General features: G+C 38.5%; 1 protein-coding gene across 1 annotated transcript; it reads left to right on the forward strand.

The window, feature by feature from the left end:
• Positions 1-3,699: 3,699 nt before the first annotated feature.
• LOC134824777 (trace amine-associated receptor 7e-like) lies at positions 3,700-5,361 on the forward strand. Its single transcript, XM_063836753.1, has 5 exons — positions 3,700-3,873; positions 4,186-4,261; positions 4,434-4,576; positions 4,763-4,933; positions 5,209-5,361. The coding sequence occupies exons 1-5, from the start codon at positions 3,700-3,702 to the stop codon at positions 5,359-5,361; spliced, it is 717 nt and encodes a 238-aa protein (XP_063692823.1).
• The last annotated feature ends 21,988 nt before the right edge of the window (positions 5,362-27,349 follow it).

Consider the following 27,349-nt stretch of genomic DNA (forward strand, 5'->3'; position numbering starts at 1 on the left):
CCGCGGTAAATCGGGGTTTTGTTTGGTTTACATTATGTATGTTTAGCACTATTTTTCACGGTTTCTAATTGTCTGATGATCACTAGATTAACTTGAACTTTATTCAGACTTCTTATCTGTTATAAACTGCCACATACAGTATAGTATATGTATATACATACAGTAGGTATTATATGTCAGGTTGTTCTACGACAGATTCCACTTGTCCAATGTCCGATCTACCTGTTCTACGAGACAGAGAAATTGCGTCAATATATTTACAAGAGACACAAGACCCCATTAAACTGAGGTTCTGTAACTGTAACATTTAGTAAAACAGTGTCTCTAATCGTGATTATCGAATAATCAACTGCCGCTTTTCTTACTCATAAACAGAGCGTATTTTTAAACGTTTATTCCACGATCCATTTGTCGCACAAAAACACCACGTGACGTCACCACGAAACCACCTGACGTCACCACGAAACCACGTGACGCTACCACGAAACCACGTGACGTCATCACAATACCACGTGACGTCATCACATCACCACGAGGTGATAACACTGATAACACACAGTTTCTGTTGGGACTGGTAGCCAACACTCTACACTACAAAAGACTGTTCCAATTCCATTAATATTATTAATATAATATCTCCCATTTATATATCTAACTGCTTAGTTAGTACCATTGTGCGACACAGCAACCAACCACGGACGCTACCAACACCACGTGATACCACGTGACCAGAGCTCGTCAACTAATGTTCAGATCGTGCCCCACAAATGACGTCTGAGCGTCTGACCAACTCTTATCAGACGTTATCATTAGACTTATCAGTACATTGGGGGAGACCACACCTTTGTTCACACATTTGATATTCTGGGACTTGATGTTGATTCACGTCATTCTGCAGCAAAAGGTCCAATTCTTGCTACATGCTCTTCATGGTTAGCCTAAATCAGCTTATAGCGCAAACCAGCTTACACCGTTAAGCCCAAACCAGCTCACGCCGTTTCTTTAACGGTTTATTGATTTAAATAGTCACCCAATATATTGGGCAGTCGTTCTTAGCAACAGTTTTTACTCAGTCTCTAACATTTTCAAGTTAAGATTCAATACCAATATAAACTTTTGATTAGAATAACTACAAAAACAACATCAACAACGTGAAGACATAAAATAAAATTGTTACTGATACTGCTATGTGTAGCCTTTGTCACACATATTTAGGAACTATACCTCATATTTATCTTTATTGTAGTCACACAAATAGTGCTCATCGCTTGAGGACTTTATCAAAAGGAAAGTCGATAGCAATTACAAAGACCCTACTAATATCAATTTTACTAGAATCTTGCTGATTCACGTCATTATGCAGCAAAAGGTCCAATTCTTGCCACATGCTATTTGTCTTATACCTAGTTTGGCACCATGATAATGTTATTTGACCAAATATAGTATGTCATATACAATTAATAACCAATAATGAATAAATTCATCATTATTGAATTTCACCAATCCTTGCAGAGCAATTTTACAGTTTCTGGTAATTTTACCCCGGGTGTGGTCCCAGTATTTTACTCCAAGCGTATCAATGTTAGGTAAACAGTTGCTAGGTAAACAGTTGCTAGACAAACGGTTGCTAGGCAAGCGGTTGCTAGGCAAGCGGTTGCTAGGCAAGCGGTTGCTAGGCAAGCCGTTGCTAGGCAAGCGGTTGCCAGGCAACTATGTAATTACTAAATCAATGGTTGCTGTTGTAAGGCAATTGGTGTTTAAGTGACTCTTTGCTAGGAACACGTTACTAAGTAACTAGATACTAAGTAACTAGCTACTAAGTAACTAGTTACTAAGTAACTAGTTACTAAGTAACTAGTTGCTAATTACTTTGTTAATAAGTAACTAGTTGCTAAGTAACTAGTTACTAAGTAACTAGTTGCTAAGTAACTAGTTACTAAGTAACTAGTTACTAAGTAAAACTAAGTCACTAAAACTAAGTCAGCGAGATGGCCTGATATTGTATTATATTGTATTTATTTCTGCTTGTGACCGTTTTATACCGATATGATTGGTCACTTGTGTGGAGTGGGCCTTGATTTAAATTTCATCAGAGGACCATTTTATAGTTACGTTTATTTGTCACAAGCTGAGACATATTACATATATGATATATATAATATGCTTTATCAGCCGATTAAAATGGTCGGTCAAATGTTGAAAATTTGATTAATTAATACATATTTAGTCGACATCATCTATGTATTCTTTTAGGTTTGCTTTTTAGGTAGTACTGTTGTACTGTTGTAGTGTGAATTAGAAAATCTATAACTTGTTTTGTTCTAATTTATCGTATAATTCATCAAATCTTAAAGTAAGTTTGAGTGACGAGGGTGGCCCACCTGTGTTCATACACGTTAAATTAAGTTTTTACGGTTAGATTAAAGGTACAAACGGTTGTACCTGAACCCTAACCGTAATCATGACACTAACGGTAACCCTATTCGTAACCCTAATCAGTAAAATTTTGCGTTTAATCAGCGTCCAAAAATACATCGATTTGTAGATTACATTTTTACCCTCAGGGACCCTTTCCAAACAAATGAACGTATATTCACCTACACAGAGTGGTCCAATTCTAATCTCCACCGTTGACGAGGAAAGTTGTACCACCCTTATGTCAACTATTATTATATCCAGACATTGAGTCTATTTAATAATATTGAAGATTTTATTTATTATTACGATAACGAACTTGTCTTGCTTTCAGCTTTGTCTGGAGTATGTTGTGTATATTAATATAATATGTCGGAGCATAAGTCATTAACAGTCATGGGTTGTGAAAGAAATGGATATGCTCATCTTATCGGTTATTAATCATAGTTATACATGCTCAGGAACATGGGTAGCAACTACTATTGGCATGAACATTTCCACTGTTCTTTGGTCCTGTTCATACCACCTCATTGCTTATCTTATCTTAAAGATATGCTTATCTTATTAGTTAAAGATATGCTCATCTTTTCAGTCAATAGTTATAGTTTTGTATGCTCATTGCTCAGGAACATCGATAGCAATAACTATAATTGGTAATGGTATAGTCATGAACAATGAACATTACCGTAATGGTATAGTCATGAACAATGAACATTACCACTGTTCTTCGATCATATCCATGTCATCTGATCATGGTTTCTGATCAATGTACTGCACTTGATGGAATATTGATCAGCACATATTATTCTTAGTCCACAGTCGTACTGGACAATTTATCAGATCGCTTACCATATTTTATTATCATAATGAACTAGAGATATGATCTGCACGCATATCTTGATATCTAGTTAGCTGTACACATTGTTAACGACCCTTCTTTGTGCGTCCACTTCTTTGTTCGTCCCTACCCCAACTGTGAGCAGTTAGGGTACAAGGAGCTATAAAGCACAGTACTGATTATAGCCCCACCGCCAGCAGACCACAGTAACATGACTATTTTTCATGTTTTCGTACAAGAAATAAATCCTTGTGTTTGAGCATGCAGTTATATTTACTCACTAATTAGTCGCAGTAATTAAATTATGCTTATTTTGATACTTTTATGTCGCTGAATTTTATGATAAACTTTGTCCGATATAAGTATTACAAATTTAAGGGCTACAACACCCCCCCCCCGTCTACCGATGTTACCAGGATATTAACACCCCTACCCAGATCGTAGCTATGAACGAAGTGACGGAGCCCCTCTCGGGAGGACTCTCCGCTACGAACACGACCCCCGCCTTGGTGACCTTCACCTCTCGTAAACCTCCCCCCGAACTACCGGACAACTTTCTCTGGAAGGACGGACCTTCTTATCTGCTGGGGGTGGTTACCGGGGTTATGACTCTTCTTATGGTCAGTTCGGGTGTTTTAATGAGGCATTGATTAGTGATTATCCTCCAATTATTAAGAAAAAAACAGTTTCAAGGAAAAGATTATTAAAGGAAACAATAATTTCAAGTATCAAATGATCTGTTCATGTCTGTTTATATATGAGGTAAACATTTAGTAAGCATATATTTTAGCGTTTATCCCTTAACTCTCAACTTGACCAATGAAAGATTATCGAATTTAGTTAGATCGTTAGCTTTTAGAGGTCGAGTGAATTTAGTTTAACATTAAGATCTCACGTGCTATATTATTTTCACATTAAGATCACGTGTTCAGATAGTTGGAAACGTGTTGGTCCTAAGTGCTCTGTGTCTCAGAAAGAGTGTTAGATCTCCCTCAAATCTCATTATAGGTGAGTTCAACTTTTAATTGATGGGACCGATTATAACCGTGTTATTAATGGATTGCTCCAATGATTTATCTTCACCATTTTTATTGATTTGCTTAATCCCAGCAGTATCTCACTCTATTTCCCCACTATTTCTCCACTATTTCTCCACTATTTCTCCACTATTCTTCCTCAGGAGCCACCTCCCTGAACGACCTCCTGACTGCTTTACTGTACTTAGTGTTTGTGTGTGTCTCTTGCTTTACTAATACCTGGATTGGGGGCGAGCTCGGGTTGTGGTGTCAATTCTCAGCTACCTTCGCTCTAATCTCCATGAAGGTAAATAACTTAACTTAGTATTCAGTTACCAGCTTAAACCAGTTACCTAGTAACAAGTTACATAGTAACCAGTTAGCAGTAAACTCGAGTGTCAAGGCCAGTAACTAGCACGTAGGAACAAGCCACTGGCTAGAAACCAGTTATTTACCAAGCATTAAACAATCTAAAAGCCAGCTATCCTACCAGGTAACGTTTATGAACATATCAATGATAGCAGTGGAGCGTCTACTCTCTATTAGACTGCCACTCTACTACCGACGTCTCTGTTCCAGTAAGAGAGTCCTGGTTGCTATAGCAGCCGCCTGGTTCCTAGTTTACTTATCTGGAATCCTTCTGATCTACCTTCAGAACTATGGTGTTAGTATTCTTATGCGTTTAGTTTTTCTCAATATTGTTATTTCTACATCAGTTTCAATTCATATCATATAATCTCTTGTACGGTCAAATAATTATCAGAACGATTTGAAGATGGTCAATCAAAGCCACAAAAATTTAACCGAATCTTTATTTATGTGTATCTCAATCTGAATAAGAACTGTTCATTTCTCGATCTTGAAGAAAAAATTGTAGTGCAGTGAACCAAGTTAGCAAGATTTCCCGCCCAATTGCCCCATTGTAACATCTTCCCTCAGGAGGGGTTTTTTCGGTACTCTCGTCACTACAAGCAGTGTGTGATATACTGGGACCAATCAGCAGACGATACGTCCGCTAGCCAAGTGTACTCTACATTCGAGCTGTCCTTCAATGTTACTCTCTTCGCCATTATGCTCACGTGCAACGGGTAATTAATTTCACAGTTTTAATTTTAACAGTGTAACCAAACTGCATTATTTGATATTCATATGGTTTACAGCTTCAATAATAGTGCTGGCAAGCACGACTGTCAGCCTTTATTCCCCTTTACATTTTTATTTTAGTATTATACTGTAACTACTCATTTTATGATTCCGTCGCCAAATTTGAAATCGTGGATGGGAAAAGCGACCGACGGTATAATTTTGTGTTTGGGTACGATAACGGTAATTTAAATTGATATTATTTCCATTTGTTTTGAAAAAGGAGACAGTGGCGACGGTTCACTCTACCCAAATTTGAGTTTTAGTTAAAAATGTGAACTAAACTAATTAAATAACTTATATGTAACGTTCTTTAGATCAAGTTTAACTGTTAATACTATCAATATCATATTATAGCATGAAGTGTCGTATTCGCTGGTCACGATGGAAGCGACCTGTTTATATACATAGAATTATTATAAGTTAAATTAACCGAATGGAAAGTGCAGACAAGGAGACTTAAAACTCACATTGAAAAAAATCAAACAGAAATAATTGAACAATATTCAAACTTTTAAAAGTAATCTACCACCTAAATGTTGATTAACTATCGAATGAACTCCGTAATTAAATACAAAATCAATCTTACAGTTTGATCAAAGAACACTGAACAATATCGATAAACTCACTGTAACACAGAAACGTAATATTACTCGACAACTCTGTTTTTCCGATTTTACATAGTACTATTATCATAGTAGTGCTAAAAAATAATTTTTTTGATAAGAACACTTTGTGTATCTTTTTTCTTTTTTTGTAATAATTCATATCATCAATAATCAAATAACCATCAATATTCTCAACGAAAATAAATGTTGAAAGTGGCCACCAGCAAATATGTGAACGATCAAATCAAATGAAATTCATTAAAAAACTCACTGTAACACAAAATCAAACTTAAATTGGAATAATACAACTTTTTTTCCGATTTTACTAATTCCGATTTTTACTAATACTAATAATAGTGTTAAAATTAAATGAAATGAAAACAAAGAATAGTTTAAAATATGAAAGTTGCATGTTTCTTTCACTGAAAGTTTCAGTAATCCTTATTATCAATAATCGAACATTCAAGTAGGTACTCAGGTAGCCATCATGACCAAAGTCAATGCTTCCTTTCTTGCCATTACCATTATTATCGGTAATCAAACAATCAATCGTTATTGCTAACAGATATTTAGCAGTTTTTAAACTATTTAATCTCGAATAATGATGGTTCGCCGTCAAACTTTTGCTTATAATCAGTCGATTCAGTTCCAAACAAATTTAATAAGATAATTTGTAACTTGAAAATATTTTGAATACTTTGAATATTGAAATTGTTTCACAAATTGTTTGAATATTCTGGTTCAAACCAAGTTTGAGCTTTAGTGTTCTTGACGATATTATATCGTAATCTAAGGCAGACTAATCCCGCTCCTACTAAATCGCTCGCCCAAATTTTAAGAAAATTCTTATGAAATTGATCGAAATCGGTGTATTTTTGGACGCTGATTCCGAATCACGAATGACGTAGGGTAAAAATTCTTCCCTGGAGAGTTATGGGCAAAAAACCGTTTTGGTCACGTGACAGGCCAGTAAAATTCATGAATTCGATCGTTTAGGGCTCGGGTTATGGTTAGGTTTGAGATAAGGGTTATGGATAGCTTCGGGGTTATTATATATTATATAATATCAGAGTAATGATCCAGAATCTCTTGAAACTTTTAAAATAGTACCATGTGATAGAAAATCATGCGTTACATGCTTAAACCGCCTTTCCTTCGACAACTTCTACACTAATTGCACTACAAACTCTACTTTCCTCATTAACTTTAACGGATCATGTCAAACGAAGAATTGCATCTACTTGATAAAATGCTTGCATAAAGATTGTAAATATCAATACATTGGGCACACGATCAATTCAATTGCTTCTAGAATAAGCCAACATAAATCTACTATAAAACTTGGTGGAGGCTGCAAAATACTTCGTGATCACTTCACTAAAATTCATAGCACTGAAAACATGGCTATCATGCCGATTAAACTCTTACCTAATAATACTACATTGAAAGAAAGAGAAGATATTGAAGAAGCTTGTATGTTGCAGTTAAATACAGTTTTCCCATATGGTCTCAACGTTCGTGTTAAAAAGAAGAACATACTAGATGCCTGCAATATTGTGATGAACTCCAAAACAACGATTTATAGTCAGTTCGATATAGTTAAAATAAATAGACATTCACGTGGAGGTAGATTCATTAGTAATATAGTAAGTGAAAGACAAGAATTTGATATCGATGTATTTTATGAAGATTTGCTGGATGATGATAAAACGATTGATATGCATGATATTCGTACTAATCTATGTAATCTTAAAAAGAAACAACTTAAGTTAGTATATATTAAAGCTATATCTTATATTAATAATTTTAATAGTAGTATAACGACATGTAGATTTCATAAAATTCTTTTAGTTAAAGATTTATCATGGTTTTACCTTACAAGAATGGGTTTAGCGTGTAAGAATAATAGTAAATCAAATTCTTTTATTGTAGTTAATTATGTTAATAAATTTGTCGAGTATATTGATTTTCGAAAGATATTTAAAATGGAACAAGTTACCAAAGCTGCACCATTCAAGTCAAAGTATCATCAGCAACCTACATTGTCCTACAAATACCCTCCAACAATCAGATCTAAAGTACTTAACTACAAAAAAGTATATAATGAAGCTAACATTGACTCAGAAACATTGAAATGTAATTGTGTATCAAGTCGTTATACAGACCCTACTCATAAACATGTCATTACAGGAGAGCTATCAATGATCAGTAATGATAAACTTCGTAATCTCCTAATGAAAGGATTAAATTATAGAGACCAAGCTAAACCATGTACTGAAAAAGCTTTAAAATCAGTAAAGACGGCACTCAAAAGCTATTGCGATAAATTGTCTAATTTATGGCATAAACCTATAGAAGAGTTTCAAGAGTGGAAAACACTAATCATAGAGCAAGTGAAAATTCAACTGCAAGGAGCTAAACCATATCCCTATTATTCAGTATTGTCAGATGTTGGTGTCTTAGCAGATTTAGATGAGCTTCATAAAGATTTTGTATTGGTTCCTACCGACAAAGCCAAAAATAATATTACTATTGTTTGTAAAAAGTTCTATATTAGTATGATTGAAAAGGAATTATCATCGAATACATTTACTAAAGTTAATCGTTCAGAAGATGATATAATTAATGAGCATAAAGCATTCTTACTTAAAAATCGTATTAAATTTGATGAAGATAATAGTAAATTACCTTATTTATATATTACACCAAAACAGCATAAAAAGCCAGTCGGAGTTAGATATATAACGTCTGGTAGTGGAAGTAGTTTACAACAATTATCAGTCTATCTTAGCATTTGTATTAAATCTATGCTTCACTCAGCTAAAAATAAATCTATATATGATAATAAATTTCACGTTAGAAATGATTATTTTGTTATTGATAATAATGAACCTATCTTAGATTTTCTTAGTAATGATAATACCCAGAAGGGTTTAAAGTCTGTCAGTACATATGATTTTTCAACTTTATATACATCTATTCCTCATATTCAATTGAAGGATAATCTTCGTATGTTTGTAGAAAGAGTATTTGATTTTAAAGATAAGTCTTATATTATTCCTAATCTTTATACTAAGAAGGCCTATTTCTCTGACAATGTTAGTAAAAATAAAGTTCAGTTTTCTAAAGATACACTTTTGGAATGTCTTAATTATTTGATTGATAATTCTTATGTTACTTATCAGGGTCAAATTTATAGACAAGTTATTGGAATACCAATGGGTACCAATGCAGCACCACAAATAGCTAATGTTTATTTACATGTTTACGAATATAAATATATTAAACTTTTGATAGAAAAAGGGGATACAGAAAATTTAAAAAGATTAAAAGACACATTTCGTTATCAAGATGATTTGATAGTTTTTAATGATTTCAATTTATTACAGAATGTATTAGAAGATATTTATCCTAAGGAAATGATAGTAAATAATACTAATATTTCGGCTCGTAAATGTTGCTATCTAGACTTAAACATTAGTATTTATCAAGGGAAGTTTAGAGTGACATTATATGATAAAAGAAAAGATTATAATTTTAAAGTTATATCTTATCCGTTTTTGGATGGAAACGTTCCAAATAATTTGTCTTATGGAATATTTATTTCTCAATTAGTACGATTAGCCAGAATTAATTCGACACTTAAGGGTTTTAAAAATTGTGTTACCGAACTTTTAGGTAAATTGGTTGCACAAGGATTTAAGTTAGCTGCATTGCGCAACAAGTTTGTCAAGTTTTATAAATCAAGATTAAATATTTGGGGTAAATATGGTAGTGATATTTATGATGAATTTATTGAAATGTTTCAATCACCTAATATTATTTTGTAATTTGTATCGACATATATCGTTTTTCAGTTATGTAAGTTACCTAATATCTATTAATTATTCTAGTATTTGTGATTAATTTGTATTGATTTATTATTTGTGACTTATAAATTAGTAACAATTATATTACCGTCTAAAAAAATTTTTGTCGAAAATTTATTTTAGTCTAAAAAAATTTTTGTCAAAAAATTTATTTTATGAAGGAGTAAGTTGTCAAAAGATGCGCATTTGTATATTCATTTATTGCTTGTTTAATTTGTTTTTTGTGTTTAATTTACGATTATTTGTGTTTGAGATTCTGTGATTAAATTTATTTTGTTGATTGTAATGTTGTGATATTGCATAATTTATTGTAAATGTAGCATATGTTTCAGAAAATTATGTAATGTAATGCGATGGAAGTTCTTTAAGCTGGCAATTCCAGTCCAAACCCTGGAAACATGACATAAAAGATTCGATTTTACTTCTTTGAATGAAAAGCACTAATATATATGGTTAGGGTTAGGGTTGGGATTAGGGTTTATGTAAAACCGTTTTGTACGGCTGCAAAACCATAAAAACCAAAGTCACGTGAAATTTTTGGGCGAGCGAATTAGTAAGAGCCGACTAATCCTGATCATTACTTAACTGAAGTTAGCATACACATCGTCTTGCTGCAGAGTTTGTCCTCTTTCTGGGAGAGCAGGTTTAGCAACTTCACCGCAGGTACAAGAGGGACATCTCCGTCCTTGGACTGTCACCTGGCTGTTTGAGGGATCAGCTTGGTACACCATCTGTATATCTTCCATCATGATCCTTGCTCGTCTTTCCCTCCACGTGAAAATGATGTGTCCTACGACCATGGTGATGATGATCACACAAAGGGCCATGCTCATCACTGACAGAGCGTCAACAGCAGACTTTTGGCAGATGGTTTTATCTTTGGACGGTGAGGTTCCTTCTGGACAAACACTGCAAGTAGCTCCATTCCCGACGTGGTTTTCTGGACATTCAGTGCAGGTGTGTCTTTCCCAGGAGAACCCCTTAGGACAAGAAGAGCACTCAGAAGATTGGGACTCAGATACTGTGAAGATAGGGCACTTTGAGCAGACGGAGAAGAACTGTCCACTGAAGTGGTTTTCAGGACAGGGTTCACACTGGCTAGTGTCTTCATACCAGTATGTTCCAGCTAAGCAGTTACACACTCCACTACTGCTACCCGGAGTAGTGCAGTTCACACAGCTCTCTCCATCCCAAGATAGTCCACCTGGACAATGACACTCTTCAGAGAGAGGGAGGGAGGTGGCTTCATGAGGACATCTTATACAAGTACCTAGTTCTTTGTCTTTGAAGAAGTTTGCTGAGCATGCTTTACAGGATCCATCCCCGCTGGAGTTCCATTCCCATCCATATCCCTTCTCACAGCTGCAAACCTGTCCGTTATTTTGAGGCAGCGATCCTGTTGGACATGTACTGCACACGGCTCCATTTCCAACATGACTTTCTGGGCATTCGGAGCAAGTGTAGTTTTGCCACACAGATCCACTCAAGCAGTGCGAGCACTCGGAAGATCCTGTGTCAGATACAGTGTTAATGGGACACTTTGAACAGACAGTGGAGAAATTTCCACTGAAAAAATTACTTGGACAGGGTTTGCACTGGTTAGTCTGTTCATTCCAAAATGTTCCAGCAGAGCAGTCACAAACGCCTGTACTATTGCCTGGAGTAGTACAGTCTACACAGCTCTTTCCATCCCAAGATAATCCTCCGGAGCACTGGCAACTCTCAGAGAGAGGAAGGGAGGTGGCTTCTTGAGGACATCTTATGCAAGTTCCTTGTTCTTTGTCTTTGTAGAAGTTCATAGGACAAGCTTTGCAGGAGTCCTTATCCATTCCCCATTCCCATCCATATCCCTTCTCACAGCTGCAATCCTGTCCGTTGTTGATTGGCACTGATCCTGTAGGACAACGCACACAGTCAGTTGGGCGCATTCCTCCTTCCTTGCTGACTGTACCACTTGGACATGGCACACAGCTTCTGAGGTCAGAGTAGAGGTATGTGCCAGCGATACAGGCGCAGTGTGTTGATCCTTTTACAGAAGTAGAGTTCCCCGGGCATTCCAGACATTCATCTCTGTCAGGACTCATGTAGGTGTCCTCATTGCAGGAGCAGGAGGTGGATCCAGCAAGGGAAGTGGAGTTAGTAGGACAGCGGAGACAGGAGGACGTTTCACTAGGTTCGGAGGAGTAGGTATTGGCTGAGCATTCATAGCACATGCTGGAACCTGAGCGTCTTTGTCCAGGAGGGCAGACCAGTCTGTCGTCGTTTTTTGGCAGAGCACACCATAGCCAGACGTCATTGTCGTGAGTTTCTCCTGTAATGTCTGTTCCGTAGACACACAGAGGAAACACGTCTTCACTTTCCAAACAGTTCATGTTTTTGAACTTGATTTCTAAGCTTTCTTGAAATTGGTATCTCTGACCGATGGTCCAGCTCATGACTTTGTCGTACCCCATGATACGACAAATCAACTCTGCGGTTGTGTGATCAAATTTGTTGCCACTCACCGTCTTGATACCGTACTTGAGAAGACCATGTCCTCTTTGAGTGTCCTGATTGTCTTTGTCTACAAGGTAGAATGTGCTGGTGTCTCCTAGCCGGGACCGAGCGTTGCATTGCAGCCAGAGAGAGTAGTAATAATTCCCGTAGTTATACTTCCGGTAACGACACTGTGGAACTACACTACCTGTACATTCAAGTTGTTGATACCTGATAGGGTAGTTCTGCTGCCATTCGTAACTGCGAGTATAGGTGTAGGAGTTATAGGACAAGTAGCCTAACATCCGGCACATCCAGGTCAGGGTGGTAGATGTAGATCCTACGTTAGGATAGTAAACTGTTCCTCCGTTAACATCAAGAAGTCCGTAGTCAACTGTGTTAGGGATCATGTTGTAGGAGTTGGTGTACACGAGATGGTAGTCGTAAATTGCTGCTGCTCCTGAAATTATATCATTTAATTGGATCGAATCAAATACACAAATTATTTTTTGTGGTTATTGACAATCTCATTCGAAAATATTATTAATTTTTGACCAATTTTTGGAATGTAAACTAAATATCAAATGTGGTAACGCTGTCCCTTTCGCATAAACTTATTTTCCGAAAAATACGCGTACAGAAACTTTAAAATTGCGTGCACACGTCAAAATGCGCACGATTGCTGGGTTTGTACTGGTGGGTAATTATTAAAACACGGTTAACCTGAGGCCAAGATCACAAGGGGTTACGTACTTTTAATGCAGAAGAAATTTTCGGATTTGCAAGCTAGTTCAATTATTTCACACTCACAGTCTATTAATCGAGATTAGATTTGAGACTTGAAATGTAACATTACATTTCCAACTAAATAGCGAATGTCGAGTGTCGAGTGGTTCAGTGTATGTGTTATTGTGTTTGGTATATAATGATTACAGTAGTTGCTATGAGTATGAAGGTAAACCGATAATAATATTAGATCGGAAAGTAAACCATTTTAAGACATTTTAGGGTTTATTTTACAAAACTTGTGGCACAACTTGCCCCCATTCGTGGCACGCTTTCCCCATCTATATTTGACTGTTTTATAGTGGTTCAGTGTACCTTACTCGGGATTATTATAACCGGGATAAAGTGGTGGGTTTTGGAAGATTCCGCCATATTTTTCCCGGTCAAAAATTTTACCAGTCATAAAAAAACCCGCCGACTCAGATTATGGGGTTCCAAGGGGGTGGTGATCATCATGTTTTACCTGAAGTCTCATATGTGCTAGAGAAGACTTTTGAAGCAGTGGATGTAGGGCTGTAACTTTATTGGCGGTTGCTACCATAATTTCGTTATAAAAATCACAATTTGGTTATAAAAATTAGATTTCAGGGTGGACCGTGATTTTCACTTTTCTTGCCCATGAAGTGAGTAAACTGTGCCACTATTTCATGGTCACCGTGGATTGATTACTGGAGCAGTTGAAGATGCAAAGCCAAGACGTTCCCCAATACCAAGCGGTGGGCAGGAAATTAAGCTCCGGCTGACCTTCAGAGCAGTAGCCCCATTAGCGGACAAAATGAAAGTCTTGTTAAGACAACAATACAACTTCGAATTTGACGGTCAGCAGCAGGGGGATATCAATAATGATAATGGAGGGGACATTAGCGATAATGAGAATGAGAATACGCTTTAATGAAGATTTGACTTATTATTGCTATAGATTTATTTTCCTTTAAATACTAGACGTGTCTTTTTTTCTATTTCTGAGTAATATCAGTAACTGTAAATTGAAATAACTTGTTTAACAAGTAACAAAAACAGAAATTTCGGTGGAAAATTTGTTGACCTCTGAAAAAAAACTTGAAAGGTCGGCCACCGGTAAATACATGACCGGGATAAATTGGCGGGTTTTGTGAAAGTCTGCCATATTTTTCCCGGTTATTAATTTTCCCAGTCATAAATTAACCCGCTATAATATTCCCGAGTAAGGTATATGTTTAGTTATATAATGACTAGAAAGCCCGTGGTCACATGGAGGAAGCCGAATTGTATTCGTTGACAGTAAGTTTTTATCGCATCAAAAACTATCCATCGCACAACCAAAAATACAGCCAATTAAAATGTTGCTCGCACGAAGCACAACGTAATTACCACAAAACCGATCAAAATGTCGCTTGCAAATCTTTGCACGTGCGCGTTTCAACACCGTTACCATGGTTACTACACAACTGACAACTTGTATTTGTTTACTTAATTTGCACGTGGGCGTTCGTACAGACAGACAAACAGACATACAAAGAAAATCTTTCGAATTATAATTATGACTAGTCCCAGCAATTCTGTCCATCTTATTGTACAACTATCTATGAGGATAATCCTAGATAATTCTAGATAATTCTAGATTATTCTAGATAATTCTAGATAATTCTAGATAATTCTAGATAATTCTAGATAATTCTAGATAATTCTAGATAATTCTAGATAATTCTAAATCTTAAATTATCAGGAAACTGGAAACTCGATGTAAGACTTTACGTAAAATCACCCCTTATAAGTTATCGCACCAAAAAATATTCATCCCAACCGAAGAAACAGTTTAAGCACAACGTAATTACCACAAAACCGATCAAAATACCGTTCCTAAAATCTTTGCACGTGCACGTCCGCATTACAACATCGTTGCTATGCAGCAACCTTTTGGTATTTACCTAACTTCCTATTTCTCATATAATTTGCTCTTGGGTGGTCGTACATACAGACTGACCGACAGACAGAAATAATCTTTCGAATTATAATCTTACTATATAATATATAAAGCGAGACGATATATCCGTGCCATTTTACTGACACCACGATATCAACTTTAACGAGACTTTTCGCAAAAACCGTAAAAGATATACAATTACAACTGAAACTTTTTTGACTGGGTAAAATTCTTTAATGGCCTTCAAATCAGCATAAAAAATAAAAATTGGCCAAGGAATAAGAATTTTAGTGCCCAAAATTTGGACTCCCAAGTGGTGTCAAAAACGCGAATTAAATAAGTAATAATTATTTTAGTCTCTCGAGTCTTGACACCACTTTAGGGTTAGACGGGTTCCTGCTAGTATTGATAACTAGAAGGCAAATATAATGCTCATTGCTAATCGAAAAAATGGTGAAATTTTACAATTTGGATACTCAATTCACCATAAAAACCATTCACCATCGGGCATTATTCATAATTAAATTGATGTCAGCTGTCATGTCTAGATAAAAATTAAGCTAGAGTCAGCCTATGTAACAAATATTTTTAGTGTAATCATTATATTTCTGACATTGTACATGCAATGTTGCAATCTGGGAGGGGCTCCACTGCTCTTATCTCAAAGTACGCTAAAGTTTTTGTGTTCTACTGTGATCAAACTATATTTTAATTCTATGGCTGGAATGTTGGTATAATTTCAACTTTAGTAGCTCAATCCTTTAATTCCAGTGCTCCGATTTCTGAGTTCTAACACCCAATTATTATTAGTTTCATACCTATTCACAGAAAATCTTTTCAGTGATTTGATCATGGCTAAGGTTACAAAATATTTCGAAGATATTAGGAAATGAAGTTACACTTAAAGTGTTGATAAAGTGTTGATAAAGATAACACTATACAATATAATTTACAACCTTTTGTTACCGCGTGGGAGCGATTTATGCTGTTAAAATATACTCAGCCCATGCAATTACAATATTGTCAAACACTGGTTACTGTTAGTGTTACTGAAATTAGGCCAAGGGATTACGTATCAAGTCAATTAAATCAATCTAACGGGAATTCTCAACTACGGCGTACAATACAAAATGAATTTAGCGGTGATTATATAGTATATATATGTATATTGGTATTGTTTTGTACATGTTATCATGAAACGAATCGTTTGTCCGCCATTTTGGGGGGGGGGGGGGGGGGGGGGGGTCACACATACAGAAATAATCTTTCATTTTATATGATAGACTAGAAAGCCTGTGATCACAGGGAGAAAGGTAATAGCACTGTTTAGCACTAGTTTTGTAGTCAGTTTTTATGATCGAATAAAAAATATCCGTCACAACCGAAAATGCAGCTGATTAAGATGTAGCTCGCAACGAACCCAATGTAATTACGTACCAATGTAATTACGTACCACAAACCGATCAAAATGGCACTCGCAAATCTTTGCACGTGCGTTTAACAATCCTCGTTACCATGGTTATTAGTAACTTCCTGTTTCTCATAGAGTCATACAATTTGCACGTGGACAATACATAGTCATACACATACAGACAAAGATAATCTTTCGAATTACAATTTATAGATTACAACAGTCGCTATAAAGGTAAAACGATGTTACAACAATAGTTATTTTTTAATAGTCTCCGATTTTAATAAACTTGGTACCAAATTTGCCTCAAAATGTGAACATGCAACATTACACATTATAAAATTAACCGTGAAGCACGATTATGTAGGTCCAGTTTCCTGAGCTGCGCATTGTAAATGGACGAGAAATGAACAATTTCTCGATTAAAATTCCTATAACTTGTAACATAGTCCTTACTCATCGAATCCCTTTTAGCTTTCAACCAGTCATACTCATACTTAGCCAATTTGAAGAAACATTTTAGTTTTACTATGTATAAAGCGAGACGATATAAATAGGATTAAACAGGATTAAACAGGATTAAACATGAAATTACCAGAGAGAACACTAACGGACTCGTCTTGGCTATACAAGGATGAATAAATCAATAAATAAAATTATTAAAACTGAATCATTTAAAAATTATTAAAATTTAACCGTTTACAATGTCACGAAAATAAAAGAAGATCGTCTATAATAATTTAAGGTAATACAGTAAATAAAGTTCGAGTACGAGGATTAGGACTTATTTTTAGGATTTCGAAGGTTTGAAGAGTCTGTTAGGTATTTCCCGAATTCTTTTGTGTGACAAGAGTTCATTATGGTCCTATACTCTTTTAGCATTACAAGGCTTTTCAGGTTATCAGAAAGCTTTGAGCGGAGGGAGTGGTATCCAGGGCATTCAGTTATGACATGATCCTCAGTTTCTAGGATAGGTGTTTCAAAGAAAGGTAGCTCTTCGAAAAAGCGAATGACGTCTGTGTCTGGAGAGCAGCAAAAACGACACGTTTTCAATGCTGTGTTGTATCGATCACTAGTATATCGACCTTTCTCTACCCTCAGATCGTGACTGCTAGAGCGAAGTTTAGCAATGTTAGCTCTCTTAAGCCTGCACGGAATCTGTAAGTACTGTTCTTCACCAAACTCAGGTTTGACCGCGGTGTAGAATGACATCTTCGGCTGGTTGTGAAGATCCTTTTTCCAGTGGTTCACAAAGGTTTCGTGTATGTGCTCACGTGCTGCAAGAGCGGGGTGTAGGTTTGGTTTAGCGGAGGTGCTCATCTTGATGATAGTGGACCAAGTGTCATACCAGGTAAGGTTCAGTTGTTTCTGCTCCTGAAATGTATGGTGCAGAAGTGTGTTCACGTTACCTACTACCGCTTGTGATGCTCTATAGAAGTAGGCAATACATTGAGGGAGGACGGTCACTGTCCAGGGGGTTCTTCCTGTGTCGCCGTAACAGAAGTTGTTATTTGCCTTTTTGTGGACACCCAATATCCATTTAAGAATTTTTAGGTGAGTAGATTCGAGAGCATCTTTTGCTGCTGCTTTTGGGAGACTCACTTCTTGGTTTTTTGAGAGAATGGCTTTCGCGATGTTGGTCGATGGCAGCCAAACAGGGCATCCGTATGTAGCTGCTGGCTTGACTAAGCTATCGATGAGTTTTAGCATCGTGCTAGTGGAGAGTGCTCTCGTGTCAATAATTCGTCTCATAGAGAAGAACGAGCGTAGAGCTTTTTTCCTAAGCTCGTCGATTGCTTGTTTGAAGGAACCGTTCAGAGAGAATTGGATTCCAAGGTAGCAGTATTTTCTTACTGGTGCGATGTCCAAGTTTCCTAGTTTAAATCCGTAAGCACATTTGAGTATTCGTGAGCTTGTGTTAAATACCATCACACTGGTTTTGTTGATGTTCACAGACAACTCCCACTTTACGGCATAGTCATGCAAGCAGTTCAGCAGTTTCTGTAAGCTGTCCGCATCCAGCGCTAAGAGGACCAGGTCATCTGCCCAAAGGAGGTGGCTTACTTTAACACCGTTTAGAAGAGGTACATCCAATTCCTCAATTTGTTCCAGCCTGATGGAGAGCTCGTGGATATAAAGTTTGAAGAGCTCAGGGGACATCGGATGCCCTTGTTCTGTACCGATCGTGACGTCAATGGCTGCGGAGAGCTTTTGGATCAGCTTGACTCGGGTTGAAGAGTTGTTGTACATGTGACTGATGCATTCGAAGAATTTGCCTGCTATTCCCATGTTGCTCAACTTGAACAGAAGTGCTTCCCTACATACACTATCGAAAGCCTTGCGATAGTCAACAAAGCATGCGAATAGTCGCTTCTTCTCTTTCTTGGCGTATTTCTCAATGATTGTATTTAGGGTGAGTATGTGGTCATTACATTGGGCTCCACTCCTGAATCCAAGTTGATAGGGTCGGTCAGGACAGGCTCTTTCTCTGAATTCGATTAACCGTTTGAGGAGTAGATTCGAAAAGAGTTTACCGAGACAGCTCCCAATTGTTATGGCCCGATAGTTATCAGGGTTTTGCCGGTCACCCTTCTTATGGAGGGGAGTTGTGATGGAGTTGTTCCAGGAGTAAGTTCCATGCTGGAGGCAGGAGTTGAAGAGTTTTACCACGACGAGTTGGAGTTTCTCGTTGGAGTTTTTCAACATTTCGTTGGATATCAGATCATCGGACACACTCTTATTGTTTTTGAGTTTTTTAGTTGCATCTTTGATTTCCTGTAACGTGAAGTCGCGATTCAGTTCATCGACCAGTTCATTGGTGAGCTGCGAATTGTTGGACAATGGAGTAGAGGTGACATCGTCCCTTGAGTGATCGTTCCTACCACACTTCCGGTTGTAGAGATCATTAAAGAATTTGTGGAAGAGGATGAGATCGTAAATGTCGAATGGTTCTTCATCTTTGTACTGGTCAGATAGCCGTTTGAGTGCTGCCCAGTTTACATCTCCACTTTCGTTTATCTTCTGGTTCATCTCATACAGGAATTTCCCCTTTTTCATCCTCTTAATAGCTCGGTATTCCTTTTTTCTGAGGAAGTGCTGGTCACGAAGGAAGTTGCTGTGTGGGTTACTGTTGGCATTTCTGTCGGCTCTGTTGGCCTCCCTTTTAGCATGTCTACAGCTTTGGTCAAACCACTTTTTCTTACTGGTGCGTTTGCCACTTTTGGTCGTAGTAACAAAATTCGCAAGATTGTGGTATGTTGCAACCACGTCTTTATTAAGCTGAGCAGCGTCGTTTGCTGTGTTCACTGGTTGATCAAGGAGGCAGTCCATTTTGTCTTTGAATGACTGATCATTCTGTGCCAGCCGGAACTTAGTTACTGTGTCTGCAGAGAGGTTCTCTGATAAGTTCCATTTGAAAGCTTTAGGTGCATCTTGGATATCTGGCGATTCAAGACTGTTAGAAATCCTTCTTAAAGGGTTTGTCGATATTGACATTGACAGCGCTCTGTGATCGGAATATTGAGAGATGCTCTCAATTTTCAGGTGGCGGACTCTGTCATGAAGACTCGTCGAGACGCAAATGTAATCAACTGTGCTGACACCATGCCGCTGAATACAGGTGGGTTCACCGAATATGTCGCCGAGAGTTCTGCCATTTAGGATGACTAGGCCTGTCATCTGAAGGAGTTCGATGAAGGGTCGCCCATTCGTGTTTAGCTTTGGGTCTGAGTTATTGCGTTTAGCCAGCTTTTTAGAGAAATGAGCGTCGAGCTCTGTATCCTTCATTAGACTATGGTCTGATAACATGTCGTCCAGAGTGCCAGTTCTAGCATTGAAATCCCCGAGAAGAATGATATCCTCGTTCAGAGGAACTCCAGCCAGGAATTCTTGAAGATCCTCTAGAGTTGACATACTGTCTTCAGTTTCCAGACCTTTTCTTCGCTTCTTGTAGGATCCATTTTTGGGTGAGTCATAGACATTGATAATATAGGTGTTTCGGTCTAGGTCGAAGTAGTTAGCTTTAAGCTTAACTACAACGATATCTTCCGTGGAATTCATACGAACGTTGGTTACACCAGCTTTTAAGCTTTTGTGAACTCCGATGCATACTCCACCTGAATTTGATCCCTTCCTGTTAGAGTTAAAGCAACAGTAGTTACTTAAGTTGATCTCCCCTTTTGTTTCTTGCAGAGCAAAAATATCGTGGTTGTCAAGTAGTTCACGAATTTCGGTTATATCAACCTTGGCTCCTTCAATTTTGTCCCGAGAGTGGTTGATATTCCAGCACAGAAACTTAAGGGAGTGGCGGGACCTCGTTGATGTGGGTTTAGTCATTGCTAAACCTGTTGGTGCTGCGTCTTGTTTTATCATTGTCGTGGTAGCTTATTCGGGGGAGTCGCAGGGTCTTCCTCAGACCCTCCCGGAGGCGAAGCCAAAGCATCTTTTGACCTCTCTGCCTTAGCTCGAATCCAGTGTTGAACGAATAAGAATTTTGATCGCCAATTTTATCGTTTGAAAAGGTGAAGATCCTATCTTTGACATCCGGCCTGTGTTTGTGGAGCCAGCTAACATGGTTTCTGGTCTCCTCATTGACGACTTGTATTCTTTCATTGATGCTAGAGTTGTTGGAGGAGGGTATCAGCGCTGAAAAGCATATTTGAGCCTTTGTGGTGTTCAGTAAATGTTCGTAGAGTTCCTTTACATTGCTTACAAGACTTGATTTCTTTTTAAGGAAATCGTTGCTCCCTGTGTGAATGTAAATGCACTCAGGTCTTAGTCTTTTTATAGTGTTGTTGAGCTTCTTTGATTTTTTCAGCATATCGTAGTAACTATCTGCTTTAAAACAGTGAACATTAAACTGACTGTTAAATCGCCTCGGGTCAAACTCGTCAAAGCTCTCATCATGGATGAGAAGAACTGTGTGACGCCTGTAGCTAGCCTTAGCTTCAGCGGCAGAGTTTGTTTCACTGGAACCCCGATCGGGGGGGTTAGTATGTTCTATTCTGTTTCCGAGGTCATATTGGCGGCTTCTAGTGTTGAGGTTCTCCCGACTTCGCCTCATTTCGCTAGAGGGTCGATCGCCTCTAGAGCCCCTTTCATTGTGGTTTTTCATGTTCTGCTTGTTTGCCACCGTGAATGGCGTCTTGTTGCTTTGATCAACCCTCTCTGCCCAGGACATCTCTGCTTGCTTGGGCTCGCTTTCACCTGAACGTGCTGTGGCATCGCTGGAGCTGTTACGGTGTACTCTGAATTTCTTGCGTTTGAGTGTTGGCTTGGAGTTCCCTGTGGAAGGACTATTGAGTGCCGCTGGTATATTATTCACTGCGGGTTGTTCAGCAGCGTTTAGAGCTTGTATCGTGTCCTCTAAGTTGATCTCCAGGGTTTCAATTCTGAAACTGTTCGATGCGCTTGTGGTTTCAATTGCCTCGACGATGGGGCGAAGCTCATGTTTAAGTTCTTGGGTTGAGGCATGTGATTGATTGAGTGCAGACTTGGCAATTCCTTTCGTGGCTTTCGTCAAGTTTTCTTGGCCGATCTCGAGGGTCTCGATCCTCTGTTTGTTAGCGGAATTGGCAGAAGACAATACTTTCAGAGTCGTACTTTGTATCGTGTTTAGTTCGTCCGAGAACTGAGCTTTGAAGTTGATCAGTCTCTCGAGAATTAAGTTCTGCTCGTCTACTGCTGATCTAAGTTGGTCGAGGTCAGCCCGAATTCCATTAAGCTTGGTCTCAATTGGGCCAACTTTCTTTTTAAAGATGGATGACACACATTTTTCAGATGTGGTTGGGGATGATAGGATGAGGTCAGAGAATGCTTTTTGTTGAAGCATCTCTTCTTTGAGTTCGAGTAGACTGTCTTGAAGTACAGACATCGAATGTTTCAGGTCTGAGCAGTTATTGCAACCGTTCAGGGTCAGGTGATCCTCAGGGTTATCATCACGAGTTGGTTGGTTTCCATCGCTGGCTTCCGTAGTAAGCTCATTGGTGATAATCCTAGCATCATTTGTAACGGAGGCATCAGAGGTTTTTCGGTGAGATTTCTGAGTGTCACCTGAGATGGATAAGCTTTGATCATCGGTGCGTTTCCCTCTCTTTTTCTTTTTGTTGCTCTTCCCCTTTTTCTTTTTCGGAATTTTAGGGCATTGTTGTGCCTGGGGTGTTAAGAAATCAAATTTTGTGTCGGAGCTGCCGGATAACGGTCCACCAGGGGTTATGTAATCGCCCGGGTCGTGTGGACTTGGCTCGCTATCATAATGTTCCGTATTCTGCGACTGTATGACGTTACTACAAATCGAGTTTCCAGGTGCTTCCTCATTTGGACTATCGAACACTAGCCTAGTAATTTCGCTGCTTACGTGTCGGTTTGTGCAGAACGTAACCAGGTCAGTTTTCCTTTCCCTGGCTGAATTGCTCAGTGGGAGGCTGTTTGCTAGGAGCTCAAATTTGATCACGGTGTCCTCCAGTTTGTTTATAAGGTGTGTGACTAGTTTTGCGGTTTCCTTAGAACCAGTGGTCTCACAGGTTTCGAGAAGGTCACAGAGCTTCTTTTTGTTGGTGGTGACATTGTTGGAGCCTTTCAATCCGAGAGACGATGCTAATGACACCAGTGCGCTCTTTTTGTATGTGTTTGCTGCGTTTTTAAGGAGATCGAGTGTGATGTATCTAAACACGATGGAGGCGCTATTGTCCAGATTAGGAACTCCGAGAACCTTCTCTTTACCCGATGTAATTCTAGCAGGCTTTTCGCAGATGTTGGACTGCTCGTTCAAATTGCTTCTTGGGTCGAAGACTGCAACTGGGGAGTTGGTGACACTTGTTTGGTCCTCACTGTGTTTGATGAAACAAGGGTCAAGAGGAGGTGGAACACTGTTTGAGATATGGTGAGCTGTTTCATTGGTAAACGCAGGTAGACTGACGGCTGTTTCTTTAGCTGATGCTGGTGTGGTTATGTCGGCAGCAGGAGGCTCAGTTTCGTCCGGTTGCGATTCCGTTGCTTGAAGAGTTTCTGGTTCATCAATAGCTTCTACTACGTTTTCGACATACGGGATGATCAGGACTTGTTCGTCACCGCCCTCATTTTTCTTTAGCTCAGGAGAGAAATAGCAGTGTAGATGTTTAATGGAATCTGGGTATAGAGTAACGAGGCTAAAGTTACCTAGACTGACATCACAGACTTCGGTGTCTTCTACGGCTGGGTTAAACCTGAGAGGGGTGATACTGAGGTCTCTAGGTTTTCCTATATGTAGAATAACAAGAGGCATATTGTCATCTTTATGAGTGTTCTTCAGAGGCATTCTGGAGGTCCTGTCAAATGAATATATAATTCTGAGCCCGTTGAACAAGGTATTTTTGTTTGTTAGAGCTCCAACACGGTTGTTTATGGTTGCGAGCAAGGTTTTAAGGGAGTTTTTGTCCTCAGGGTGGCCAGGACTGGGTGTATTTGGCGGTAGACCTGAAGTAAGATCATTGCACAATGCTTTCACAACACTGGGTCGCCAGAACAATTCGGTGCAGCTTGATTTGGCTTGGCCCGGCGTGATTTCTGGTGAAACTTCACGAAGGGCAACTTTGATTTCTGACTGCACGGAATCAATTGAGATTTCGGAACCTTCAAAAAAAGATCGATCACTCAGTTCAAAGGAATGACCGTCACATTTATGGAGGCCTTGGCCCTGGATCTGATACCTTTCGTACTGTAGTAGCTTCCCATCGGTGTTGATCGCTTTCAGGGATGCTACATCACCTTCCGATATGTGACGTGTTCTATTCTGGGCTTTTATGTCCTCATCGGTGACCTTCGGAGCGGCCGCAGTGATACGGTTCGAGAAGGAGTGTCTCCTAGTACGATGTTTCTCCTGTATTAACTGGCGCGGGGACAGCGATGGTGTGTGCAGCAGTGTTTTTAGTGTCTGCTGCATACCTCTCGATTTGATTCGGGGCACTGGAGTGATTGTTGGGTCGCCGAATCCTGTGAAGTAGGCGTCCTTGGAGGGTTCTGAGCCTTTGGGTGTTGCAAGGTTGTCAGAGTGCCGATCATACGTAGAGTTGTTAAGTTTATTCTCCTTCGGTGAGTGGACTGTTATTTCTGGGATCTGGGTTGTCATTAAGGTGATAGGTGACAACTCAGATGGGGATAGGTGTATATAATATATATCCAGCACTTCCAAACATGGGGAGCATTATTCACAAGTATAAGCACCTTCTTTATCTCGATCCAGCCTTGAAGAAGCTAGTACGTGCTGACAGTGTATTTGTAAGTCACCGAAAGAATCAAACTATCGGTGGCATGCTTGTACACAATAAGTATCGTGCTAGTGGAACTGTAAGCAGTGATAGAGATGGAGAAGCCACTGCTAGTCAATTTCTCTTCATTGACAATACTAAAGAGGATAGCTTCGATTCTTACGGGGGTCTTTGGGACGTTATAAAAATCAAAATAAAACAGTTCGCAATGACTTTTGGTAAAAAGAAAAAAAAAGAAATCACAGTAAAAAAAGAAAAGTTAAAAAAAGATATTGAAGATTGTAAAAAAGATTCGAACCTAACAAACTGTACGATACTACAGAAGAAATTATTTGAAGCAGAATTAGATTTAAATCATATTATAGATCAGGAGGTGAGAGGTGCAATTACTAGATCACGTGTGCAGTGGACAGAGGAGGGGGAGCGCTCGACTAAATACTTTTTTGGACTGGAAAAATCAAACGGCAAGAAAAAAAGTATTAGTAAACTGATAGACATCGAAGGCAATGACCTCACGGACCAGGAAAACATCTCCAGTCACGTGGTTAACTTTTATCAGAACCTGTATAACTCAACTAACCCATCTCCCACTGAGATAGATGATTATGTAACCAGTAGCGATTTAAAGCAAATCCCACAAGAAATTACGGAAACTCTGGAGGGGCCTATCACGTTGCAAGAAATGGATGCTATTGTAAATAAGTTAACAAACAATAAATCTCCAGGTTGGGACGGGCTTTCTGCTGAATTTTACAAAACTTTTTGGATGGATATCAGGCAGATCATGTATAACTCCTATTTAGAATCTATTAACAGGGGATGCTTGTCGCCCTCGCAGAGAATAGGTATTCTTACTCTTATTCCCAAGCCAAAAAGCCCAGTGGAACTTAATTACATAAAGAATTGGAGACCTATTACTCTGCTAAACATTGACTATAAAATCTTCACACATATAGCTAAAAATAGGATTATGAAGGCTATCCCTAGCATAATCAGCAAAACCCAGTCAGGCTTTCAAGCGGGCAGGAGTACAGCAGATAATCTTATTCTCATGTCAATGGTTCTGGAATCATTTAACAACGACACAGAACAAGAGGGCCTCCTTTTACAGATTGATTTTGAAAAGTGTTTTGATTCGGTAGAACATAACTTTGTCTTCAGTACTCTTGAAAAATTGGGTTTCAGCGAATACATTATTAAACTGATTAAAGTGGCTTTTCAAGCATGCTTTAGCTACGCCAATATTAATGGGTTTTTAAGCTCGCCTATTTATATTCTAAGAGGTCTTCACCAGGGTAGTCCACTGTCTCCTATTCTCTTTCTGATTGTGGCCCAAACTTTCTCGAATAAAATTCAGATTAATCCTAATATCAGGGGTCTTAACATATCAGGTGTGGAAATCTTACAGAGTCTCTTTGCAGACGACACTGATCTGTTTCTGAAAGCTTCAATTGAAAGTGTAGAGGCGGTTATGACAGAACTCAGAACTTTTGCTCAGTGCTCGGGGTGTAAAGCTAACATCGACAAAACTAAATGTATTCCTTTAGGTCGAGCTCGTCTTAATACAACTCTACTAGAATCCCTTCAAAGTTTATACGGCAATGATTTTATAACAAATAACTTCACCGCTTTGGGTATAGTTTATATGAACGATGGCTCACTGATGGATATTGTCAACAGTAATTATAATGATAAATTGATTAAGGTTCAGTCTTGGATAAACCGATGGAGCAAGAGGGATCTGACGCTGATGGGTAAATGCACAGTCATTAAAACCCTTCTCTTTTCCCAAATAACATATCTTGTTTCTCCTCTCCCTCGACCGGATGCTTCCTTTATCAAAATCTTTGACACGGCTATTTTCCATTTTCTTTGGGGTTGCAAACGCGATAAAGTAAAACGTGAGATTATTACCCGAAATAAGGAACATGGAGGCCTGGGACTTTTTTATTTATCTGATTTTATTATAGGTCTTAAAACCAGCCTCATATCCAAGCTACTAAATAATTCCTTTCACCACACTTGGAAAGATATTATGATTATGCAGCTGAAATTTCCTGCCCATATCACCATCTCCGTAGAAAACGGTCTCGCTAAAACCAACTGCCATTTTACTCAAGACGTCCTTAATTGTTACACTGAGTGGAAGATAAGTTCGGTAAATGCAGCCTTGGGTTCTATTGATCACTGCGTGTGGTACAACCAAGCAATAACCGACATCGGGGCCAAACTTTGGAACAATCATCTGATTGATAAGGGAATATTTTACATCTCAGATTTTCTTTCTATAGACCAAAGTACAATCCTTAACTACGATATGTTCATTAACAAGTGGGAGTTGTCTCCAAATACTATTTCCAAAACTGAGTACTGTAACATTATCATGGGGATACGGAGATATAACTGCCCCACTATTAACTCAAGGAATATCGAGTTTGTTGACACAAATATAAAACTTAAATTTTTACATTCTGTAACTGGACAGGTGAAGGGAAGTAAAATTCGGTATAAAATGTACGACTCTATCTGCCCAAACGAGCTGTCCTCATTACGTCAATGGGTTATTGACCTAAATAATCAACCAATAGATTGGGCGCGGTCGTTCTTAGCAACCTATTTTTCTTAGTATCTAAAAATTTTAA

Source organism: Bolinopsis microptera, chromosome 13 (assembly GCF_026151205.1).
Source record: "Bolinopsis microptera isolate Bmic1 chromosome 13, MBARI_Bmic_1.0, whole genome shotgun sequence".
Taxonomy (NCBI): Eukaryota; Metazoa; Ctenophora; class Tentaculata; order Lobata; family Bolinopsidae; genus Bolinopsis; species Bolinopsis microptera.

Bases quoted from the DNA above. Each gene is read 5' to 3' on its own strand.
- LOC134824777 (XM_063836753.1), top strand. From the start codon at position 3,700: ATGAACGAAGTGACGGAGCCCCTCTCGGGAGGACTCTCCGCTACGAAC. The intron at 4,577-4,762 runs GTAAATAACTTA...CTATCCTACCAG, and splicing joins TCGCTCTAATCTCCATGAAG to GTAACGTTTATGAACATATC. The intron at 4,934-5,208 runs GTTAGTATTCTT...ATCTTCCCTCAG, and splicing joins TCTACCTTCAGAACTATGGT to GAGGGGTTTTTTCGGTACTC.